General features: G+C 39.3%; 5 protein-coding genes and 1 long non-coding RNA gene across 7 annotated transcripts; 3 read left to right on the top strand and 3 right to left on the bottom strand.

The window, feature by feature from the left end:
* The first annotated feature begins 705 nt into the window (after positions 1 to 705).
* On the top strand, positions 706 to 5808 carry LOC145908816 (toll-like receptor 2). The gene is made up of 11 exons (XM_082996141.1): positions 706 to 1556; positions 1781 to 2028; positions 2087 to 2315; positions 2421 to 2661; positions 3080 to 3233; positions 3296 to 3449; positions 3518 to 3665; positions 3729 to 3893; positions 4665 to 4847; positions 5019 to 5249; positions 5647 to 5808. The coding sequence occupies exons 1-11, from the start codon at positions 706 to 708 to the stop codon at positions 5806 to 5808; spliced, it is 2766 nt and encodes a 921-aa protein (XP_082852267.1).
* Positions 5809 to 6080: 272 nt separating this feature from the next.
* Positions 6081 to 11745, bottom strand: LOC145909301 (sodium/potassium-transporting ATPase subunit beta-1-like). Of its 2 annotated transcripts, none has more exons than XM_082996691.1 (7): positions 11460 to 11745; positions 8201 to 8329; positions 7903 to 8022; positions 7553 to 7746; positions 7254 to 7400; positions 6843 to 7013; positions 6081 to 6736 (listed from the first exon to the last, which is right to left on the bottom strand). In XM_082996691.1, the coding sequence occupies exons 1-7, from the start codon at positions 11611 to 11613 to the stop codon at positions 6632 to 6634; spliced, it is 1020 nt and encodes a 339-aa protein (XP_082852817.1). In that variant the 5' UTR covers positions 11614 to 11745; the 3' UTR covers positions 6081 to 6631. The 2 variants fall into 2 exon arrangements, with proteins under 2 accessions (XP_082852817.1, XP_082852818.1); XM_082996692.1 differs by lacking the exon at positions 11460 to 11745 and adding an exon at positions 8483 to 8665.
* Positions 8803 to 11603, top strand: LOC145909303 (uncharacterized). The gene is made up of 5 exons (XR_014403132.1): positions 8803 to 9989; positions 10340 to 10622; positions 10740 to 10858; positions 11061 to 11160; positions 11465 to 11603. It is a non-coding gene; the product is annotated as an uncharacterized LOC145909303 (long non-coding RNA).
* Positions 11746 to 12609: 864 nt separating the features above from the next.
* Positions 12610 to 14037, bottom strand: LOC145909302 (uncharacterized). Its single transcript, XM_082996693.1, has 2 exons — positions 13792 to 14037; positions 12610 to 13276 (listed from the first exon to the last, which is right to left on the bottom strand). The coding sequence occupies exons 1-2, from the start codon at positions 13879 to 13881 to the stop codon at positions 13013 to 13015; spliced, it is 354 nt and encodes a 117-aa protein (XP_082852819.1). The 5' UTR covers positions 13882 to 14037; the 3' UTR covers positions 12610 to 13012.
* Positions 14038 to 14180: 143 nt separating this feature from the next.
* LOC145909299 (dual oxidase maturation factor 1-like) lies at positions 14181 to 19367 on the bottom strand. Its single transcript, XM_082996690.1, has 9 exons — positions 19169 to 19367; positions 17557 to 17614; positions 17112 to 17246; positions 16354 to 16473; positions 15872 to 16025; positions 15372 to 15586; positions 14851 to 15003; positions 14688 to 14746; positions 14181 to 14481 (listed from the first exon to the last, which is right to left on the bottom strand). Exons 1-9 carry the CDS (start codon positions 19325 to 19327, stop codon positions 14266 to 14268), a joined length of 1269 nt encoding a protein of 422 aa, XP_082852816.1. The 5' UTR covers positions 19328 to 19367; the 3' UTR covers positions 14181 to 14265.
* A 3072-nt stretch (positions 19368 to 22439) lies between these two features.
* On the top strand, positions 22440 to 24229 carry LOC145908817 (peptidyl-prolyl cis-trans isomerase 6-like). Its single transcript, XM_082996142.1, has 4 exons — positions 22440 to 22928; positions 23139 to 23312; positions 23737 to 23959; positions 24129 to 24229. The coding sequence occupies exons 1-4, from the start codon at positions 22440 to 22442 to the stop codon at positions 24227 to 24229; spliced, it is 987 nt and encodes a 328-aa protein (XP_082852268.1).
* Positions 24230 to 24450: the final 221 nt, after the last annotated feature.

Raw genomic sequence — 24450 nt, forward strand, 5'->3', positions numbered from 1 at the left:
GGTTTCAGTTACGATGATTGGAAATAATTTTGTTGTTTTTTTCATCTACTTGTGTTTGTTTTGTTCCGCTTTGTCGGTTTTGGCCAAACGAAAAAACATCTGTCCAGACGCAACGGGATGCAAGTAAGCAATTCATCATAATTCGGTCGCTTAAATTGGACACGGAAAGAATTAATTAATTAAAAAAATTAGTTATAGTGGAATTAGTCATGCATGAGTGAGCGGGATAAACATTATGATTTTTATGTTTTAGATGCGTCGAATTTCCTCTGAACTCAACCAGGGGGAATTTATTAGTGACGTGCAGTGGGGATAACCCCAAAGTGGAACTCGTGCCTCTAACAGACGTTGAAACATTCACGTTTCAAGGTTTGCTCAGAGTTCGCTGCCGGTTGAGGCCGAGACGTTTTCAATTGGCTACATTTAAACATATTTAAACTATTTTACAAAATATTGGCTCTGTTTTAAAAAATAACTGTAGTTTCACGGATTCTTGTTGGTTTTATTTCCTTATGTTGGGTCCAATTGTGATTCGACAAAAATACAACAAAACATTTCAATTTTTGTTGACGTTAGTTTGCAAATATTTTCTTTTTGAGCAGAATTCAATTACAGCAACCCCCGACAACTGACTGTACTTCGAAAAGCGAAGTATTTGAAACGAGTCTCCTTTTTCAAACCGGGTTTTTCGGATTTTTATTGGGAATGGTTTCCAGGTCAGTGGAAAACTTCTTCATGAAAACCAAAATTCTCATGTTAAATATTTTCAAAGCTTTCTGCAAAACCGTGCACGTGACCTACCCCAGGGTCGAAATCAGGTTCGTTGGCCAATCAGAAAACGCCACGTGTACGTTTCCAGAAAACCTAAACGTCAGTTTTCTGCATATGTCGGCGAAAGACGGAACATCGACAACCCCGTCCTGTTACCCACAATCCATCACTATATTATCGTTCCGGGTATTCCCCTTTTTCAATTTTGCTGCCATGGCAACACCAGGTAGTAACACGTCATCAACGACGCACATTACCTGGCCGAAATACTTGCGCGCGCTTCAAATCAAAGAAGCAGCTTTTCCCGTAATCGGTGATCACGTGTTTCGTCACGCACCATTAACCCTCAGAACATTATTGATTGCTAACTGCAAAGTTCCCATTAGGGGGCTTCCCCTTATTTGGCCGGAAAACCTCGAACTTCTACAACTTACAAAATGCGACATAAACCACACCAAGGTCATGACCTTTGACCTTCTCAAGCACGTGAAACACCTCATGATCCAACGCAACCACTTAGTGTCGGTTCCGGGGAATCTACCGCCGTCGCTAGAGGTCATGATTCTTAGTAACAACGACATCAGACTTATTAGCGACACCGCGTGGTCGGGTGTTCCCAATTTGAGGAAGTTGTGGGTGTCCCGGAACAAGTTGGAATCGATTCCGCTGAACCTTCCCTCTGGAATGATCGAACTCACTCTTTCCTACAACCAGATCGAATATTTTAACTCAAGAGCCTTCAAGCATTTGACGAAACTCCGACAACTCGATTTGTCGCGAAACAGGTGCGAACTTTCACGTATTCAAAAATCGCGTGACGTCACATGTCGCTCGTGCATGACGTCAGCTCTTCTGAAGCGAGAAAAAAGTTTCACGGAGGAATATAGAATCCAACCTTAAACCACGTGATTAATCCTATAAACCCACATTGTGACGTCATACTTGCCATAACTGAGTCAAACTTTTTTACGACGCGGAATCTCGTGACTGAAATTCGATTTTTCCTCAGGTTGTTGAATATGCCGGTTAACCTCCCCAGTACGATGACGAGTCTCAATATCGGCTTCAATCGTATCGCGTTCGTTCACTCCTCAGAAAACTACGAATTCTGTGTCAATTGTTCTTTGTTCCACGTGACCGGGAATCCTTGGGTTTGTGACGAAAACTTCATCACAATGTTGATCTGGATCGAACGGCATCCGGTCATCGTTAGATCTGTGTACAAACTTAAAGGGAGGTGTGCCGCAATACAACAAGGTCGGTTGGTTTTCCTTTAACTTCGGCGTTTTCTTTAACTTTTCTTCTTTGGGTTCAGGATTTTCTTTGCAAGATGTTTTTCTGGTGAAAGAATATCACAAAGATCTAACGCGAATCTCGAACAACACTTGTCAATTTAATGTCACAAACCTTTATTGCGTCAACAATGGATTATACGAATTCCCGCCAAATCCCCCGCTTAAAGTTATTCGAATCGAGATTCGACAAAATCAGAATCTCACAAAAGTCCCGGATGGAATTTACGTCACGCAGACCGAGATGACAGAGTAAGTTTACCGTGACTCAACAGATAATTGCTATTACCAAACCGAAACAACTTCAAACAGACAGATGACTTGGGACTATTTATCATATTTTATATTTTTGCGTAGGTTGAATTTGAACCAGAACTCTCTGACGTCATTCCCACATGACCTGCCTCCGTCACTGGAGCGTCTTTCATTACGTAACAATCGTATCAGAGCCATCACAAGTGAAGACCAACCCACGATAAACAGACTGACCCGACTCAAACAACTTTACCTCGATGATAATGACATCACAATCGTTTACGATTATCAACTCACGCCCATGACGTCAATACGGTGGATCGGTCTCCATGGAAACCCGTTGGTGCGTCATGACAACTATAGGATAATTTACAAACCAAGGCATACAATTGAAGTTGTTTCTCTCATCCGTGTCTAGCGTTGTGACTGCTCGATGCAATCCCTGATGAAGTATTTGGATGAGAAGATAGGACTCGACCGTTCGTTGCTCGGCGTCGTCCACACAACACCAAGATGTGCTTCCCCACCGATATCCGCTGGACGATCAATTATTCATCTTACAGGAATTTTTACGTAAGTGTGACGTCGGGCGGAGATGACGTCATAAACGATGTTTTTCTACGCAGCTACCACTTCCGGTGTTTACCTGCAAGATGCAACTGGGAGAATACGTCACTAAACTGCTCGCGAGCGACACAAGTGGTAGAAGATCAACCAAGTGACGTGTAAAACACGTGACCTGATGATTGTTTGTTTCCCAGGCGATAAACACGCGGATCCCCTCCACCCCCGGGGAACTACCTTATTTACCCCACAACACATACTGGCAAAGTTTGGACCTCAGTGGTTTGGATTTAACGGAAAGTGTCGTAGATTTGAGGAATTTGAGCAGATTATCGGAATTAAATTTGCACGGTGAAAAATGTTTTCTAACAGAATTTGACGATGAACTTTCCAATAAAAATTTTTCCCTACAGATAATCGGATGACGTCACTCCCACCTAAACTTCCACTCAGCTTACGTCATCTCGACGTTTCGCGCAACAATATCACGTCACTGTTTACGTCGTCGAATACGTCAGAGAACTTGAAAGGTTTAAAAACACTGGACTTGAGTTGGAACAAGATGAGGTTCTACACCAACTGTGACGTAATAAAGGCTCTTCCATTGTTACGTCACAAATTATGTATTTCTACAGTACATTCTCGAAGGAAGAAATTTCGTTTTTCGTCGGTTTGGATCGCGTGGAATTAGCGGGGAATCCCCTACATTGCGATTGCGATTCAAGTTCGTTTGTGATTTGGATGAAATCGAACGAGAATTTAACGAAATTTTTAAACTTAAAGGTAGAATTCAACTCCTTGCGAACCAATATCAAAACGTCACAACTTGAAATATATCATTTTTAGAATCTTACTTGCACGGGGTCGGATGGTAGCGTGTATGACGTCATCAAAATTACGGAAGATCAGTACTGCCCTCCAGTGGACAGTTGGAAAATGAAAGTGGCATCAATTTGTGCAGTTGTAGCACTTTTGTTGTTTGTTGTAATTCTCAGCATTTACCTGCATAAGGTAAGAAGAAAAACATTGAAATATTGGGGGAATTTACATTTTAATACACACGGTCACGGTCAAGGTCAAGGTCAAAGTATGGAACGGGGGCTAAGGTTGTCGTGACGTCACCTTAAATTAGATAACCTCGCGAAAGAAATTTTGGGTAAAAAACTGTTTATAATCGTAAGGAAGGTTGGTTGGGTGGCAACCGAAACATTTGGTTATCGTGGTGCTTCTGACAGTTGGATAGATGTATGTTGTGTTTCTAACGGCTGATCAAATATATTCCTTTGCTTTCATTCAATACATAAACAAAGCTAACAAACTTCCAGCAGCAAAATCATAATAATCCTAAAATACATGAAAAGACCGGGAAAAACTTTACAAAATCCCAAACGATAAACAGTTAATTTGAACCAACGTCTCGAGTCGTAACATTCGACATTGTTGTTAAGATTGTTCACAAATCTCAGTTCACAAAGAAAATCGCGGCGCGCATGAATCACCCGCTTCCAAATTAACCAAGCGGAACGCGGAAACAAATTTGCCTCTGGGAAATTCCAACCATTTGTTCTCGAGAGATTCGATTACTCTGAATTTTCTTCCATTCCGCGATCACGTAATGTCGCTTGAATGACGTAATAAGATTTAGACAAATTCTGGGACTCAGTTTCGCGGAATGTGACGTCACAATGTAGTTTCTTCTTTTATGACCAAATAAAGCCACAGAATAATTTTTCATAAGTACAAAAGAAATTGGAAATAATTTGTCACAAATATTTCCCTCAGCGACGAAAGAACAAAGGTCGTGACGTCATAGTAGACGGATTCCAGAATCTTCTCTGGCGGGAAACACAAGCTGCAGAAGAATTGTATGCTGCTAACAAAGGGTATCCCCCTGTTGCATTCCTGTATGACGCGTTTGTTTCATTTGATTCGGCGGACGAAGAATTCGTTTTTCAACTCGTGGAGGTAAAAGTTTATTCGAAAATACAAGATTTGTTCCAGAAATATTTTAAATTTAAAAGAACTTTTGTGACTTTTCTTATTTATCTGAGATTTTTACACAAAACTATTTAGAGATTATTTGAAACCAAGTCGATAATTTTTGTTCATAACAAACATATTTGTTCTCTAACAAAGGAATTGGAATCACGCCGCGGTCGTAAGGTTTGTTTCCACATGCGAGATTTTATCGCGGGTCGAAGAATCGCAGACAATATCGTGCAAATGATGTCACAATCGCGTCACGTGGTCATGATTCTATCAAGTAAATTCCTGAGCAGTGATTGGTGCAAATACGAAGCGACCGTCGCGATGCAGAGGTTACACGTCACAATGGACAGGAAACTCGTTGTTCCCATAATGATTGAGGTAGGTCACGATATTCAGAAGGTTAGAAGTGATTTTGTTTCTCAATTTTGTGGAATTTTGAAACGAAGTTGGATTATCAATTCTGCGGAACCCAACTACCGTATTAACTCGATTGTAAGCCGCACGTAAATGTTAAAGGCAAACTTAGTTGCCCTAAAACAATAATTGTCAACAAATCTGTCGTTTAAAATTGACAGATACGCAGACAATCTTGGGCATAAAACATATTGGTAAAAGTGAATTTCCTTGAAACACAGAGCGCAGACAAAATACCGGCTTGACGTTAAATAATGTACTCGATTATAAACCGCACAAGGTTAAACAACTTTATAAACCTCGGCTTACGATCGAGTGAACACGGAATATTCTACAAGCTCCGAATTTATTTCTCTGAAAGGATTTCCCGAAAACTGACGAATTGAGTCGGAATCTTCAAACTCTCATCTCGGTTAACCCGCCAATATATCTACCGCATGGTGGCGCTGCCGAGTGGAAAAAGTTTTGGGGAAAACTTGACAGCGCCGTTGGTGGCGGAAAGTTGCAACCGCAAGACAAGTGAGGAAAACCCGACATTGAATGAAATGACCCAGAATGTTGAATCAATCACTACACAATGAACCTCTGCAACCTGATTGTGACATCACACGTTCAATAAATCGATTATGGCGTCCCTGGGACACTGCAGTGGCAGATGGTTTTACAATTGATTTTTGTTCATCACGTTTGTTCGTCTGTCACGTAACTATCGCAAATCGCAATTATTACGTCAAAATAATTTTCGTGTGAGCGAGTAAGTTCTGCTTGTTTGTATTCGAATTAAACAAACTCAAATTCATCCTGTATTTTATTTTGAATCCAGAAACTTCGAAACATTTTGCAACAAAACAAAAAAATAACTTCAAAATATGAATAAATTTACTGATAAAAAAACATGTTAAATGACGTAACAACACCGGCAAACAATGACCTTTGTGTCGTTAAGAATGAAACAATTCAAGCATTCTACATTAGGACAAAGCAATTAGAAATCTTTTGTGACGTCACAGAGGGCATTGTTGGTCGGGGCGGCGGCGGATCTTGTTGTAATTAATCTGGGGATCGGAGACTGCCGGGAGATTAGAGCGCTGTCGTTGCCTGGCAACCCGTGAAAGGATTTGGGTCAGTTAATTATTAACAATCGATTATTGGAGGTCGATTTGCTGATGGGCAAAAACTGCACGCAGGGGGTTTGAATGTTCTGAAATTTTGACATTTTTTAACGCTACTTGCTTCAAACGAAGGTTTTTTTTGTAAAATAATACAAGCAGGAAAATGTTGTAAAAGCCTTAAAACACAAATTACATCGAATTGAGATAAGTCAGGGATTGTGTGGAGTTCTGGAATTAATCGATTCTCATGACAAAGGAATAATATCCAACTCGCATTCTCATGTCGTCCAAGATGTTCTTCGCATAAACTTTGCAGTTCACGTTGATATCTTGACCCGTCTGTGATGGATAACATGATTTAAAAATAGTAATTATTTTAATTATTGGCAACAATTCTTAGAAAACCAAAATATAATATACATTTACACCCAGAAAGCAAACTTACAGTAACGTTGTTGAACTGAACGGCCACCACTGGAGATCTGTAGTTAGGGTCCAAATTGTTTCCGTAATATGGATAATATTTGAACTCAATACCGCCATCTGCTGGGTAATATGATGTTTGTGAGCTTACTTGGTTGCTGTCGCCGTTCAAGTTCACATAATCTGCTGGTTTCTGTAAGTTGACAAACATTTTAATTGAAATCAACAACAATTTTGTCAGCTGAAAAGCCAAGCAAGACTTCCACTTTGTGGTGACTATACATCCACCACTAACCATTGGACATCAAACTAGGTGTAACCCACCGGAAACAATATATCAAGGAATTTTACAAACAAGGTTGTGTAACTATTCTAAAGCTTGTTGCTTTTTTTGTTAAACTTCTGATAATAAGTTAGATATAAATGAACTTACTCTTCCATAGCACGCTGCATATATCAGTAGAGGGTTGTAGGCCTTCTGACGGACTTGTAGGACCTCACTTAAAGGGGGGGCTTTTGATTCAGCGGTCCCAGTGACCTTGGAAATATCTGTGTAACCAACAGGAAACCAGTTGATGATCTGCAACAAGAAATATGTTTAAAATATCGAGGATGAAAAAATAGAGTGAAAACCCACACATGTAAAAAAATCTTCTGTATTTGATCAGTTTCATAAAATAGTTACGTTTTGTAACTAATCAGATCAAAGGTAAAGAAAAATCACAAATTCACCTTATTAACTTTGACGAGGATACACGGTTTCCCCACATCATAACCATAAGGAGATTGGGCACAAGGTCCCAGTTGGTTTTTGTCGAACGCACATGGAACGTTTATTTCATTATCAGCAAATTTCTGGAAGTTCCCGACTTTTTGGTTGGTGCAGTTTCTGAATGCTGGCGCACTCTGGTTTACATTCGAGTAAGCTGGAACAACATTTTATTTCATTAAAATCACATAAACAACTGTATATTGTAGCATTTTTCTTTAAATTGTTAACTTATACTTTTTGCACACTTTATACCTGGACATATACGAGGATAAATTACTTATTTTAAGGCAAATAAATAAAGTTTTCGAACCATAGAGGAAAGTAGTCATTTGGTCGACCAGAGGTTTGTACGTTTTTTCATCTCCGACTGTGAATTTGATGTCTGAGTTCAAAGCTTGGCGGGAGTTTAGTCTGGGTTGGATCGACATTCCTAACAAAATAGTAAGAAAATCTCATGAGCATTTGTGAACACAGAATATTTGTAAAAGCAAAATTCCTAAATGTAAAAATATTGTAGAATTTTTTTAAGTTGAGCGATTTTTTTTAAGTTGAGCGATTGTTGCTCAAAAAGATTGAAAAAAATATCTTACAATTTACCGAATTATTACCTGGGGTTTGGAGCCTGGTTTGAAATCTTGGTACATTCTTGTCAAGGGTGCTCAGAACAATGCTGATGGATGCAGCGAACAATGCAGCCAGGAAAGAGTAGTAGAATAGGTAGAACACAAGGATTCTTCCTATAAAAAAATAATAATATTAAAAAATATCAACTTATAAATTTAAAACTAATGTGTCAAAAACAATAACATTGTATTTTTTTTATAAATATTTGAAAGACTTGTTATGTTTGGATGTAGATTTCGTGCAGTTTGTGATCAAATATTTTTTACCCCAGCTGTTGGCATCTCTGCCCAACACAGTTTTTTCCTCGGTATTAACCAAAAACTTCCGGAAATCGTAAAAAGTTCGAGCAGCGACCACATTCCATGGTTCCTTCTTCTTTTCACCCATGTTCGAGATAATTAAAATATTTTAAACTCTATCCGATTAAATCTGGAAACCCCATAAGCAAAATTAATATATAGGAACACAAAGAATCCTCAATCACAAATATCAAACAAATCTTGGTTTAATCGTGAATAACTGATAACTATAGACTGGAAAGACAATCAAATAATTTACAAAATTACTTTCCTATCAGCATACAAACTATTTGTCTAAAATATCCCCAATTTACAATCATCTGGCTCCCATTACTCCCAGCAAATATAAAACAGTCGAAAATCTGTTAAATTTCAACGGTCTAAAAAAACCCGAATTCTGCAGTGGTTTGACCTGGAAAATTTCAACAGAATATTCAGCTTTAAAACAAGCCAACACATTTATAGCAAAGACACAGCTGAGCAACCAAGCATTTAACTGTAGTCTGGTTCGTTTCTTGGTAAAAATTTCCACCACATCAGCACCCGGCAGCCAGCATAGCAGATTCCTGCCACGCATCGAAACTCAACACGAATTTCCGCGGTGTAACCCAACATAAATAAAACAATTACTTCTTCAACACCGTCCCACAGTCCGAGTTTGCTCGTGTGTTTTACTGTGGAGCAAGGTCGGTTTATATACAGTGGCCGGCGTGGAAACGACAGATGCACAATTTTCATAAAATACAGATTAAAAGATTACGAGTCGTTTTATGTTGAAGCGGATTTAATGCTGAACGTTTTAATTTCTCCCAGAGAAACCGTGGCGTCGCTCAACGTTTGCATCGCACTCTGTTTATGCGGTTTCGTTTTCAGATTGTTGTAGAAAGTTAGTTGTTAAGTTTGTTAAGTCAGAAAAAATACTACAAGGTGGCAGAAAAAATGCTAGGCGAATCTACTACGTCATATTTTCATTGAAGTTCACCAAAAACTCAAAAACATTCGCGTAAAATTAACACTGCGTCATCTACCTCAATCAGCTTGATACAAATCAGAAGCAGTAATAATCTGGACGTTTCAGAAAATATTTTAAACCCGTCACCACCTGACAGCATGGTGGACTGGTTGAATAGTTAAATGAGGAGGAAGCGTGGATTTCTTTACAAAGTGGAGGTGGCCGCGTTTCTGCCTCGGGCAATTCAGTGAAAGTCAGATAAAAAAGCTCAACGTTGAAAGAAGAGAGGTGTTAGCGGGAATACGAGAATAAAAAGCTTTACAATTTACTTTGTTTAACTCCCGTTGTGTAAAGAATCGTTAGAAAGCCACACAAAAGAACAATAAAGTGAGATAGACTCCAGTAAAAAGCCTGAAGCAATGTTACGAATCCTAGTTAACAACGGTATTGATCAGGTGGAGAAGTTATGAGGAGACAACACAAAATATTCATCATCAGAATTCATCATCAACATTTTTAAAGGTGGGTGTGGTCACGTGAGAGTTTGTGTGTTGTGATTGGTGGAGGCCAGGTGCGGAAGTTGCGTAATATGTGACGTTGCTACGAGTTTAGTGTGTTAGGAGTGAATCAACCTTGCTACCTTGTGTTGACTAAATAGTTGATTGTGGCATTGTTTTACTTGCTGCATTGTGAAAAGTAAAAATATATATATTTAACGTTTTACAAATGTTTGTATTAAAAATATTTTATCACCAAAGTTTGGGAAGTTTTTGTCCTTTTTCCAACAATTCGTTTGTGGCAAGATAACCGTAACCTTATCGCATCTGTTTAATCTCGAAGCGCGGTTAAATAACGCGACCTTCGTCCTACAGAGCAAGGTGATCGCGAACATTCCAAACCGGCATGGGCGGATCACGTGATCATGCGCGCGCACGACCGGCGAGTATCGGAAAACTACAGGAGTTGTTCGGTTGCATATTTGAACGAACACAGCCCGCCATCTTAACCTCCCATGACTGCTTTCACCAAGATGTTTTCCTACTTCAGGTCGACGTAATTGGAAGTACTCAACAAGTTACCATGACATTAACTCGCGACGAAACACAATTTTGACACAAAACACCTTTTGATTTTTAAACAGCAGTGAAATGTTTGGTAAGACACTTTGAAAGTTGACCCCTTGATTTTTGCATCCAAATAAAACTTAGCAATTGTATTTAATTTTATTTAATCTTGCTTAGTTTGAAATGTCATTTTCTTGTTCTGTTGAAGGTGTTTCCTTTCAACCAGAAGTGTGATATTGCACAACAGAAATAACGACTTGATTCACAACCGGTAAACACCACTGTGTTATGTTTGGTGACAAGTGATTCAAAACAAGAGACAATGAGGTATAATACTAAACAACACAATCATTGCAACAAATACCTGCATAACATTGTTATGTTGAACCACACATTATATCCAACATTATGAAAATTAAATGAAGTTTGAGCATTTTATGGCCATTATTGTTTTGTAGATTGTTATGAAAATTTATTTTATTTTGTTGCCAAACAGCTTGTGAATTCAGAAACAAACTTTTACATTTAGAATGCCATACAAGTACAGAATGCCATACAAGTAGAGAATGACTTCGTGGCAAGTTTTGCGATCCAGCAACTTTTACTGCTCAAGCAAATATTTGCCAAACGTGAGTCAAGTCAACTTGATTTACAACTAGTTCAACTTTATGAGAAGGTTATAATATGCTTGGTTTGATTTATTCCCATTATTTAACTTCATGTCAAATGTAAATATATTTGTTTTTGTGCAAATGTGTTACTTGATATTCTTTACATATATTTTTGTGCTTATTTTGGTTTCTATTTTAAGTTGTGTTAATTTCTTCTTCGTTAAAAACAAAACATTTTAATCTATATAAAAACATTCAAATTTGTATCACTTAAATCATACAAAATACATAATTATAACAAGATTGTTGTATCTTACCCCAGCTTTTTCCACCCCTTCCGAGGACAGTCTTGTTGGTTGGATCCCACAAAAACTTTGTGAAATCCGTCCACTTCTCTCCAGCACTTCGAAAGAATCCGGCAACACAGCCAATGTCCTCACCCTCGTCGCTACTATTGGTGCTTCTTGGCATTTTCGTTTAATTTTTTTCTACAAATTGAAAACTTAAACTTCCTGTTAAGCACAAAAACTTTAATATTTAATTGAGCTATGCGGATCCTAACAACGTTTAACCCAGTTGCAGCCAAACGGCAAAACTTGAACATTTAACAAAATGTAAATTATTAAGCCCTCATGCAAACTATTGCATTGGGAAACTATTTTTCTATTTTTTTTTAAACTATTATTTGCTAATGAAATTCGCTCCACACTTTCACAGTAACCACGCCCAACCTTGGTTCAGTTCCAGTAAGTTTGGAATATAGCAGTAACACACAACCACACAAGCTGCTTCATAAATAAATCAGGCCGACAACTGTCAAGAGAAAAAAGCGCCCTAGTTAAAACAGCTGCATGGCGACTGACCTCGAAAACCCTTTCACTGTTTACGATTCGCAATGTATGTAAAGCTCATTATGCAAACTATTTGATGACAATTTGCTCCGAAATTATTTCAAGTCTATCGAAAAGAATTGAAAAAATAAAGTTTTTTTTGAAGCAATTCACAGTTACAGCATCAACATAATAGTTGGAGGATGCCGAAATATTTTCCCTTCGTTTGGTCGCAGTAAAACCAGCACTAACTCAACCACGCTTTACAACAAACATTATTAAGTTTGCCGTCATTTTCTTGGGTGTCAGTAATTTATTAACATTCCATCTCCCCCCATGATTTTGGAAAAAAAATAGAATCGATGGCGCCCTCCCACGGGAAATTAAAACGCGGTCGCCATCAACATCACAATCAACTTCTTCCAATATATTGATTTGTTCTGACACAAAAACTAATCTTAAATTCAATTGCAGTGTGGCCATTTTCTTTTTTTATTTGATACGGTCATTATGCTGTACAAAATCTTTGTATCTGTATGTGTTTATTTGTCTTTCGTGCCCAACTACAATGCAAAACCCCTTTCTTGTTTTTTTGTCTGACTCTTTTCTTTTGAAAAAAAATACATAGATGCGATTACATGGTATATTACTGGGTACATGAAAGCAATTTACAAAAGCTTAAGTGCTCCGGTGCATTTAACCCACAATTTACAAAGTCTATTGGTAAGAAGATACTCACCAGTAAACCAACGTCGAAGCCAGAGCTAACTGATAACGGTAATAAGTTCAAACGATTAACAATTTCAAGGTCAAGCAAGTTGAGCAATATTGACATTATTTGACCACAAGAGGTGCCAAAACCAACACCTCGTCAGCCAGATGTGTTAATTCCTTTAAAACGGGAGTGCAAATCTTACAAACGGCAATGACGACACGATTAAGCAACAGTTTCTAAACATACAACAGCTGAAAACAAGCAATTCTTTTACCATTACAATTCCTTATGACGTCATACAGACAAACTGTGACTTAACAAACGACTAAACCCTGTTTTCCTCCTGGACTCGATAATCGGGTGAATAAGGAGACACATTGGCTCCTATTCCGTTGACGCCGACGTTACCATCTTCCTCCTCAACCTCCTCGAATGCGTCATTCTCATAGATGACGTCAGCTGGTGGGTATTCCCCCACAGATTTAGTTGGGGATACATCAGCCACCGACTTTCTGTGGTTCAACAGCTTTCTTGTGGCTGGTCTTGGCTTCCGACGAGCTGTTTTCTGGAACCGATGAGATTTCCGAATCTGTGGCGACATTTTGGAGTTAGATTGTTAGAGCTGTGTAGCAATTTCTACAGGCGTGCCCTTAACATTTGCTGTGAATTTTAGAATCTTAACATATTTCAGTTGTTTCACTTTGGAAGCAATCTTTGTAGGTAATTTTGCAACATGGATTTTATTTTAACTTGTAGTTTTAAATATTGTGTTAGCCGTGCCAAGCTTAAACACAGCGGGCGTTTGCGAAAGCTACAAATTAAACCACACACACACACACATGCTAGGAGTGACAACAACAACAACAATTTGGAGAGGATAGTTGGTCACAACAAAAACAAGAAAAAGTTAAAATTATTCAAACTGAAAGGCATTAGCAGCAAGCCACACAACGGTGAAAAACATGCAGTTGATCATCAGAAAAAGAATAAAATTAAGTTCGAAAAACTTTGACTCGAGCAAGTTGGAAAACTTGAAACCACTTAACAGCCAACGAGAAATCAACACGTCATGCCTACGTCACAACATTTCCCAAGCGTTCAAACCTTAGGCCTGTCCATATACAGTGACGTCACAGTCGTCTTGATGTCGTCATAAAAGAACTTATGGTATTGTCTGCTTGTGTTTGAAGACATTTGTTTTTGTTTGAAGAAGAGATTTAATATTTACAGAAAAGTGCGTTTGTGTTTTGAAGAAAATTTGTGTCAAATAATAACGGAATCTATTTACAACACTGCATAGCTGTAAGTATAACATTTTATGTGTTTTTGTGAATTGTGTATAGGTTTACGACTTGATGCACCAATAAAATAAAATACATTAATTTCAGCAAGTTTGCTGGCTACGTTTAATAGCGCAAATTAAGTTGAACTCGTAATACATATAAGGGTCTGTGTATATGTTGTTGTTGTGATGTGTTTGTGTGTATGTTGTGTTGTTTGTGTGTTGTGTGTATGTTGTGTTGTTTGTGTGTTGTGTGTATGTTGTGTTGTGTGTATGTTGTGTTGTTTGTGTGTGATTTACAGTCGCGTGTCAGTGGCCGAAACTCCCTCCCCAGAATCGCAATCAATCCCCCCTTTATCCTCGAGCACCAGATCGGACGGGGTTTCCCCGACGTCGACGTCATCAGCCACAAATCCAGGATTTTCGGTTCCGTTCGTGTCGGTGGATTTGGCCCGCAAGGAACTGCGGTCCTTTCGGCGCCGAGAGGCCGAAGCCAGACGCCTTAAACGCGACTGCGACAACATGCGGTAAAACAAAATTAAAATCCCACCGCTAGGTGGGGTGCATCACTGGTGATAAATCTTTGCTGACATCACTGGAACAAATTATTGAAACAAAATAATTGCGTTTTAATGAAAACAAAGGAATGAATTGGACACACGGGGTGACAAAATCGTGTTTAGTGAATTTGATTTTTTGGAACAGAATGTGAGCTGACCTTTGATTGAACTCCGCCGCGACGATGAGCTGATCCGGGCACAACGGCAGTTTCTGGGTCTGGAAAGTTGGAATGGTTTGGTTTAAACCCGAAACTAACAACAACCAGTATATTCTTGTTACTAAAACTATTTGATTTTTTTCTTAACCTTGAACAAACCGACCTTTCATCACATTGTCTTCATCAGACTCGTCGTCCTGGTGATAATATTGTTCTGTATCTTGGAGAACGTCATTCCCGAAGAAGTCGGCTATCAACTGCGGGCTCCACAAATCCATCGCCACAATGATGGCCCCACACAGAAATGATACTATTCCTATATAAAAGTACGTCATCAGTGATGACGTGATCGTTTGCATCGTTTGCAGTTTCGGGAATAACGATGACGTTGCAACTTCCCAGGTGAATGAAAATTATAATCGCCACTACAGTGACGTCATCAATAAACAGCCAACTTTCAATAACACCCGTAATAAGTGTATGACGTCAGCAAGTTACTACACTTTACGGTGGCCACCTAGCGGCAGAAGATATAATTCTCCGTGAGGAAATCACCATAAACATGGGCGTCTGACTCGATCCATAGTGAGTTATGTTTTTATCGGTGTAAATATATTTTATTCCTTGGTGTTCACCCGCATAGTTGTTTAGCGCAAAATGCAAATGGTTTCAACTTAAACCAACCTCCGACCAACACAAGCCAGAAACTGGGCCCATAGTGAGTGTAGAGAGTGGCGTCCTCGAATGGAATGAGTAGAGGTTGAGTTCCCCACTTAATAGTCGACCATATGATGATGCTAACCAACATACAAGTTCCTGTAAGGATGAACATCCAACCGGCGTAGAACAGGACAACCACGGATAAAATGTTGGCGATTAACCAGAGAGGGAAGGCTGTCCTACGTTGTAAGAGGCTGGGGTTTAATATCTGAGTGTTTAGATCATCACTTAAGGTCTGGTACAATATGTTTTATAAAATGCAAATTTACTTTTCCTAAAATATCACAATCATCCCCATATGCATTTTCCAAGAAATATTCGATCATTTTTTACTTTGAAATTTAAGATCGGTTTTGGACATTTTATTAAAATCAGTCGGTCGCCAAAGACGATTCCGAGGTAAACATACAAACACACGAACATGCAACAAAAATAAGACAACTAGTGTATATTGAGTAGCTTACCACAAGACTTGGTATGAGAACCAACCAGCTGTCCTGTACGACCTCCCCCATCTGATAAGTTCGCCATCCAATGTGAAATATTCGGCAACCCACAATATAGGGAGGGGAAGTCCCCTGTATTGAGCTGCCCTGAACTCCCGACTAATTCGACCAGCTGAATATATATTTGTTTGTTAATTAACCGTAGGAAGCTACGTTGGATGCGGTTACTCGGCGTGGGGGACACATAAGGCTTGATTACTGTAAACGTATTGGTCTCATTTGAAGCAAGTTTACACCCGCCGCTAGATGCCGCCACTGGTCACCACAACACCATATTTACAAAGGTAGTTTTTTTTCTTCGTTCGCGTTATTTTGGTGATTATAAAGCCAGCAGTATTTTAACAGAAGTTTGGTAATTTCAATTGTTTTGATTTAAAGAACTGAAAACAGCTGACACGTGATTGGTTGGAATTGTGGTTTGAAAACTTTCACATATTCACCTTGGGGCCCGAACCCAAACCTTCCCTGTCTCCAAGCCCAGTTGAATCTCTCATTATAATCGATGTGCTCGGAGAAGTTGAGTGAATCTGTGTGGTCGACAACTTGGTCTACTGGTTCACCTGCAACATGCACTGTACGGTTACGAGTCTGCTTGTGTTGTGATCGCACTTTCACGAAACCACGTGATCATATGACGTACGTTCAGTGTAACAATATCCGTTGGAATAACTTTTAACAAGAAAACGTAACAGTATTAGAATTACGGGGAAACAGCTGAATAATGTGTAAGTATTGAGATCTACAGACAGGTGTGGTCATTGTTACGACCTGTAAGGTCTCATCAGCGCAGCTGTTGACTGTGACACTCGGCCAGCTTTAATGCAAAAGTAATTTCTGAAACAATCTATCATGCATTCCACGCATCTTCGACAAACGGACAAACTGATCAAGTCCGACCGACACGGTGAACTGTATATGAGCAAAGTTAAGTTGATATTTTCCTTGTTAAAATGCCAGATTGCAACCCATGTATGCGCTTTACCCAGGAAACCCAGTCAAGCATGTAAATCGGTGTAAAACCCAATCAATCTAAATACAGACAGTCACGGATGAATGGTTTTGTATTGTTACGTGACAAACACCACGCCGCAGACGTCGTGTCACGTGGCAAACAGTTTCGTTCCACTCGTCACATTTTGCGAGGTTTACAACAACAACTTAGACAGGGGTTCGAACCCACAACCTCTCCGGTACTCACCTTTGAGAGTAATATTAACCGAACCAAGTCCAATCTTCATTCCAACCTTAGCGTGGATCTCGGTCTTAGTGAATGCCTTATAAGGAGTTTTCGTTGATATTTCGGCACTTTCCCATTCTTGCCCCAAGACTCCAACTAAAAGTGGGAAATGTTGACGTTGAATATTTTCAACGACATAAAGAAATGACTTGGCTTTGTTGATAATTTGTCGCGCTTTTTTCAATTATGTTAAAAGTGGGTGACGTCATCACTTCATACAAATGTTAAAAACATTCTCCGACACAAATGCACCACAGATTGACGATATGTTAGGAAAGTAAAAAAAAAAAAAATCGAATTTCGCCAAATCCGAGTATTTAATGACGTGATTTTTTGACATGTTTGCGATAAAATCGTGATGTTCGGATCTGGTTCGACGCCCTGCTACACTTCATGTGTTACTTACGCAAGATGGCCGATCCGATGAACAAACTGAACACAACTCGAATGACGAAGAAAACTCTCTGTAAATAATTTGTGGGGTTTAAAATTTCGAAACCTCGATACAAACTCTGGGTGAGGTCATGTTGCAAGTATTAGTGGGAATCACGTCATGCCAGTAACTGTTACACCCACAATTTACACATGCTGCGCTGCAACCACTGCAGCATTGGTCAAGCTCCCCTATCGTATACCATGAAGAAAACCTGATCGGGATTCGTGGCCAGGACATCCTGGGTTCAAATCCCTGTGTAGCTCAAAAAAATAAATAAATTAAAAAAAAATGAATAAAGCAACTCCACTAATCCCAACTTCCCGTTGTTCAAATGTTGACTGCGGAGTTAGTTTGAAGTCAAAGTGAAAGTGGTTGGAAGTTTGTTCGAATCACAACTTTCACTTTCTTACGTAACAATGCCCCTCTATTGGTGGGTTAAACATTGCTTAAAACCATGAAGTTGATTATGAAGTCACAATGCTATCTCTACAACATCAAGTTATCTTTATCCAAACATTTCGACAAACTGACAAACAACAGACGTGGGGATTCCCCGTACCTCGATAAAACCCCTTTTCATCCGATCCGGTTACGGAAAAACCCCGGACCAAAGTAGATGAGGGTAAAGTTATTTGTACGACTGTGTGGGCTCAGGAACACGAAGGGAAGTTTCGGTGGTCTCCTTAGTTTCGACATTTCAATTCGGACGAAACTGTTTTACAGTGGGTTGTGTGACGTCACAGGCGATGTACTTTGTGACGAGATACAGGTGTTTGTTCGGCAGGGATAAGCGGAACAACACTTACCCCCAAAATGCACAGCAGGACAAAATAAATGTCGCTTTTTTAAGATTGACTTTTCAACACATTTTTACAGATGCAACGATTATTCGCTCCAGCGAATTGGTTAGTTGGGGGTTTAGAGTTCTTTTGTAGTTGCCATGGTTACAAATACCCCCCTCTTAGTCAAATGTCGAGCGATTTAAAAATTCTTTACCGCAACAAAGTATTTACCAACATATAGCTCTACTTTTAGATTGGTTGTGACGCAACTAAGGAGCATTGTCTGGATGACAAACATAGAAATATATTTCGGCTCATTGTTGGGTTTACGTCACTGTTATTCTTCTACAGAGAGCAAGATTTTATTCTGGTTTCACAATGTGACTTATTTCCATGGTTATGTCAGCAACCAATCAGCTGTTGTTCCGCCAAGTTTACTTGAATGTTTGCGAAAGTTGTAGAATGACGTCACAATATTTACCAAGTTTACTTATGAGTTGAACTCTTATTCTTAACAACGTTTACTTGGTCGGGTAGTGATGGACGTACGTGAAGTATTTGTTTACCACCCTCCGGCTAAAGTATGTAAAAGATCACGGATTCGTCGCTTCACGAGGTTTGTTACCAGTACTGAACGTATTAAGTATTTGGATGCCATGGAAACGAGGGGTTTAAGTATATTTTGTTGAGACAGTTTGGGCGAAATATCAACGGTTTGTTACAAGATTCAACTTCTTTGTGGATCGGGAATGCCGACCTGTCTGCAAGGTGGTGTTTTAGCATCTACCATTTAAACTTACCGACCATCCTCTGTATCCTGGGACGATCAGAGCGAACGAGAACCCGAGAATCGCGAATGCAAATATGAATCCAATTTCTAAAACATCTGCTGTTACAGCGGTTGGGGTCGGGGCATGTTGGGTCGGACCTCCGTTCACTCTCCACGCTTCGAACACCATTATGACGTCAACAATTGAGATTGTTTATCAAACTACAAGGAATTCTGTAAGAAATTACACAAAAGTAACAGAAATACGTTTATTGGCAACTTTTCTTGCATTCAAACAGTTTGTTTGTCTTAAATTTTTTATGAAACAAGGATGAGGTGGCAGCAATAATTTCGAACGCCTTCCACAAGTTTATTATTAACAAAATTCCGTCGAACTGAATAAGAATTCCAAAGAGTTCTTTCGAATTATGTGTTTGCACTATTACGTCACAATCGAAAAAGCGAGGTTTTTGTTTAAACATTGCAACAATCGTTTTCGTTGTCAAACAATGGAAGTTAAGAATGACTTTTTAACATTATTACGACATGGTTGGATAAAATTTGTACAAGAATCTTCGCAAAACCCCAAAATATGAAGTTTGGTCACGAAACAGTATTGGAAAGTCGACTTTGTTACATCCAGGGATCGCCAACCCATGTTACGCAATTCAAGGTCAACACAAGGTCATTTATATTCCAATACTATTTCGTGTTTAAACTTCAAATACACGAAATGTTGCTTCGCGAAGTCATCATAATAATCACATGATTGATAAACTTGCACTCTGCGCTCAAAATGTTGTCGCCCCTGCATTTAAGACGTTCAATCCCACCCCAGTTTCCCAGGGAAATATGTGCAGGAAAACGTACAACAACCTGGAACCACATGGAGACTAAATTCAACAAAACTAAGAAGTTAGAAACCGGTCGTCGGCAAATAAAACCTTTCCTGATTTCTCCCATATGATCTGATGTAACTCAAGTAACATTTGTAAGACCTACACAAGCCTGAGACGCATCTGAACAAAGCGGACTCCAGAAACCTCCTGTCTCGGGCGTTACGCAAACCAGTGAGAGACCGGTCACGCTTGGGTAATCACACCTAAAACTTCTTCACATACTGACAACTCAATTCTGCTGGAATTTCCCAAAATCCACCTTAACAGAGCGTGTGCAGCGGCACGGAACGCTTCACAAGGTAACTCGACCGTTAAGAAGGATTGTTTGGTAACAAAGGACGACTTTGCGACACAATGGTGAACGCTAAATCACAGTTGATCTGGTATTTTGAAATGCCGAATGCCGCTTGTTCATGTTTATTTTTGTTAAACGCGGAATGTGTTCAGGTCTGGTGAATTTTGTTTCGAAAATTGCCACAAAAGATTGTTGGGCGTTTTACAAATTGTAGAATGTGACCGTTCCGCTTGGATGCACATGACACGATAAACCTCGTCAGAATCAGAATTTATCGGACCTAAACACATTTCGTGTTTAAGAAAGAAAAAAATTAATCTAAGAAACATCGCGAAGCCGTTTCCGTGTTGGCAACAGAACTACTGGTTGTGGATTTTAAGATTCGTCATGGTTGAGTGATTTGTTGGAACTTTAACGAGGTTTAAGGTTGAATAATTAACGTAACCCCTACAGTTCGAGGTAATTTGAGTGAAAACACGAACATCCAACGTTAGCTTGCAACAACACCAAGCTTCCTGGCGTTGTGTTTATTGCCTGGCATTGAAATAATAAACGAGTGGTTGTGAATTATTCAAACTTCCCAACAAAAGTTTTTACATAAAACGTAGATATTTGATTGCAAACTTCCACCAAACCAGCGACCAGGTTGAATTTATCGAAACACAAACACTTGATTCTACTCGTCGATAAACCAACAAACATTTGATTGTGATCGAACAATCACTATTGTTTGACAATCAAACATTGAATATTGTTTGGCGAAAACCAGAATGTTTGCGTGAATGTAAATAATAAAGCTTTGAGTAAATAAATATTTAACAATCATTTATTCGCCTTCACTTCGCAGCCAACGTTTGTTTCTAAACCAACCAGAATTCACGAGTGAAAAAAAATAAAAAAAATCGAATTTCTTCACAAAAATTCAAGGTTTTTAACTTTTCTTTCAAATCTCATTTCAAGTTTTTTCGTAACCAAAGACTTTTGACAAAATTTCGACCAACGCAAAACTCCCCAAACCAAACTTAACTGAAAGAAAATGTTTTCGCAAAAAAAATCAACAACTGAGAGCTTCCTCCCGTCACGAAACTTTGCACGATAATAAAAATATAATCCCGAACACAAAAGCGCAACATCACTCCGATCGCGTTTTTGTTATTATGACGCAACAATCGCTGCAGCGGTGGAAGCGGGAGGAAGTTTTGTAGAACGCTCGTTATGAGTAATTGGTCGGTCGCGCAGCGCGAACAGAACGTATGGTTGCAGAACCAATGATTCATATCATTTGTTAAACCGGGCCCAAATTATTATCGGGTTGAAATATGTTTTATAAACACAGTTAGATCACGAACTTTTTGTATTCTAATTCCGGATCCGCTTCTCATTTAAATTTTACTCGAATGAAAATAAATGTTGGCAAATCAACTTGCTGTGTTTGTGAAGTTTGGTTCACTGAGATTAAGGAGTTTAACCAAACACCACACAGGCGTTCATATTTTGCAATTTTCCTTACGATGAACTCACAACATAATCCGGATGTAGTTTGAGGGGTGAGTAAGTTTTGAACTAAAAAAATGTTCAATCCTTTTGATGGAATTTGCTTTGTTTTTATTCAGAAAGAACCCAGACACCACAGGTTGTGGAAATGAACATATGCATTTATAGTAACTCGTGAGCGTCACATCGCGGCAATAAGTTGCCCGAAAACACGATCGTTACGTTACAATTCCCATGTGACATCACAACAAGGATCTGATTACAACCAAACATCGCTCCAATGTCCGAACGCATGGACGAGAATCGTCATGCATGAGCGCACACACTTACGTGAGCTTATCGTAACAATCGGCATTCAAAGTTATCACAAGCGTAGCGGTGGGGCTCGCTGATTGGTTGTTTGCGACCACGTGACTCATACGCGTGTCGATGATTTGGAAATGCATGGATAGTGAAAAGCTGTAGTTGAGATCAGCGAACTGATGTCAAGCATTACTTGGAAATGTTATTAATCCTTTAGTTAAGGCAATTTAATAACGTGCCCTGGGCTTAACCGAAAAAGTTTGTTTAACAACAAATCTTGACTTTCCAGCATCAAGTTCATATTTTTCAAAATGGGCAAAAAAAAGACAACAAAATCGAATCAAACCGCTTCCACAGAAGAAGTGAAAGGCCAAGAAAAAGTCGAGAAAAAAGAAATTAAAAAAGAGGAAGAAAAATTAAACCCTAAAGTCGAGGAAAAATCTGCCCCTAAGGATCCGGAAAAATCTGTTTCACCAAAACCGAAAACTCCGTCGTCACCGGGAAAGACGAAATGGAATCCGAAAGACGAGAAACGACAGAAAATTTCCAAGCAAATGAAACAGAAGGAACAGAAGAAAGAAAGACGACAGGAAAGGGTTAAGGGAAAGAAGGTTAAGAAAGAAGAGTCGCCGTTAAGACAACTATGGTTATATCATCTTCGCCCGTGGTGTCGACGTCACTACATCCTAGTGACGTCATCCGTATCGACGGTGGTTCTTCTGGTGGCTTTGTTCCTGGCCAAGGACACGATGGAACAACAGGAGCAGAGAAGGCATAATCTTCCGGAAGTAACAGATCAGGTGAAGCTTATTTATACGGAGATTTATAACTTTGCAGAAAATGAAAACAGTTTTTATTTTTGATATTAAATGTTGGCAGATAAATTCACAGATGTCAAAAAATAAAAAAAAAATACTTGAGAAAAGTTCGTAAAATCTGATGCAATTAAATTGTTTTAAAATTTATTTCAACTCGCCGCCTCAATATCAACGTTGTTTATAATTTCCAAGGTAACTTTCAACATAAACGTGAACAACGAAACGAGAGGGGATCTTATGCTTGGACTGTACGGTAAAGACTGCCCTCTAACGGTGAAAAACTTTGTGGCACTTTCGACGCATGAGCCAGGATTCGGTTACATTGGCACAAAGTTCCATACAATATTCACCGGGCATATGATTATGGTATGACCGGATTTCAATACCGGGTTTGTTTAACGCCAGTGAAAGGCAGCCTATTGTCGGTACAACTTACAATCTACGGCTACTCACATTTTGTCGGTGGTGATGGTTTTAATTCCAGTGTTTCCCAAACATTTTGTGGTCGCGTGCCACAAGGTTACCCAAACACTAACTTTCATTCCCACAATACCTTAATCGACAGATTTGGGAGATATTTCGAAACTACGGCCTCTTCTGCGCCTGTTTGATCATTTCGTTGCTGTTATACCTGAAGAATATACAGCAATCACGTAACCAAGCGCATGAAGTAACCAAAATTTTATGCGGAATATAAATGTTTAAACACACGGACTAAACCATGCTCGCGTGGCCCTGGAATTTTCCCATGGATTTTCACGTTGGAAGTGAGTGTGTTGTTCTGCCACAGGGTGGCGATGTGGTGTTCAACAACGGCACTGGAGGGCGTAGTGCGATCCTGGAGCAATTCGAAACGGAGAATTTGAAGTTACGTCATACGGTGCCGGGTACACTGGGAATGGTTGGGTTACAGAACAACACGGACAGCCGGAGGTCGTCACAATTCTACATCACATTCCAACCCACACCTGGATTCGACGGCATCGCGGTTGTGTTCGGAAGAGTCATAAAGGGTATGTATGACGTCATACGTTATAAAGTAAGATTTTTATGTTAAACCTGTTGACGTCACAAACTTTATTCGGTTGTGTAACACCGCCACTTGCGGGAAAAGATTACATTACTTTGGTGGGATTCGAACCCGCAAGCTTCAGACTTCTCAACCCTTCAAATTATTTCCAGGTCACGACTTTCTCAAACAATTGAACCGAGTTCCGGTTGGAAAAGATTTACGACCAGAAAAACTAGTCGTGATTGAGGATGCCGCACACCAAAAACTATAGTGACGTCATGTCGTTTACGTACGTGTGGTGACGTAGTTGTTTTTAAATGTTTTCTAGGTGGAATGTTTTTGCGGTGCGAAATAAATTATTCAATCGATTGTTTGGAAACAATTGCGAGACATTACTGCATTGAAAGCGACAGATGCAGCATTTATGACGTAACAATCAGTGAAAACCAGTTTAAACGACATCAAACGGGGTCGTTCAAATTATTGATTGTA

This window comes from Ascidia mentula, chromosome 7 (assembly GCF_947561715.1).
Source record: "Ascidia mentula chromosome 7, kaAscMent1.1, whole genome shotgun sequence".
NCBI classification, from domain to species: Eukaryota; Metazoa; Chordata; class Ascidiacea; order Phlebobranchia; family Ascidiidae; genus Ascidia; species Ascidia mentula.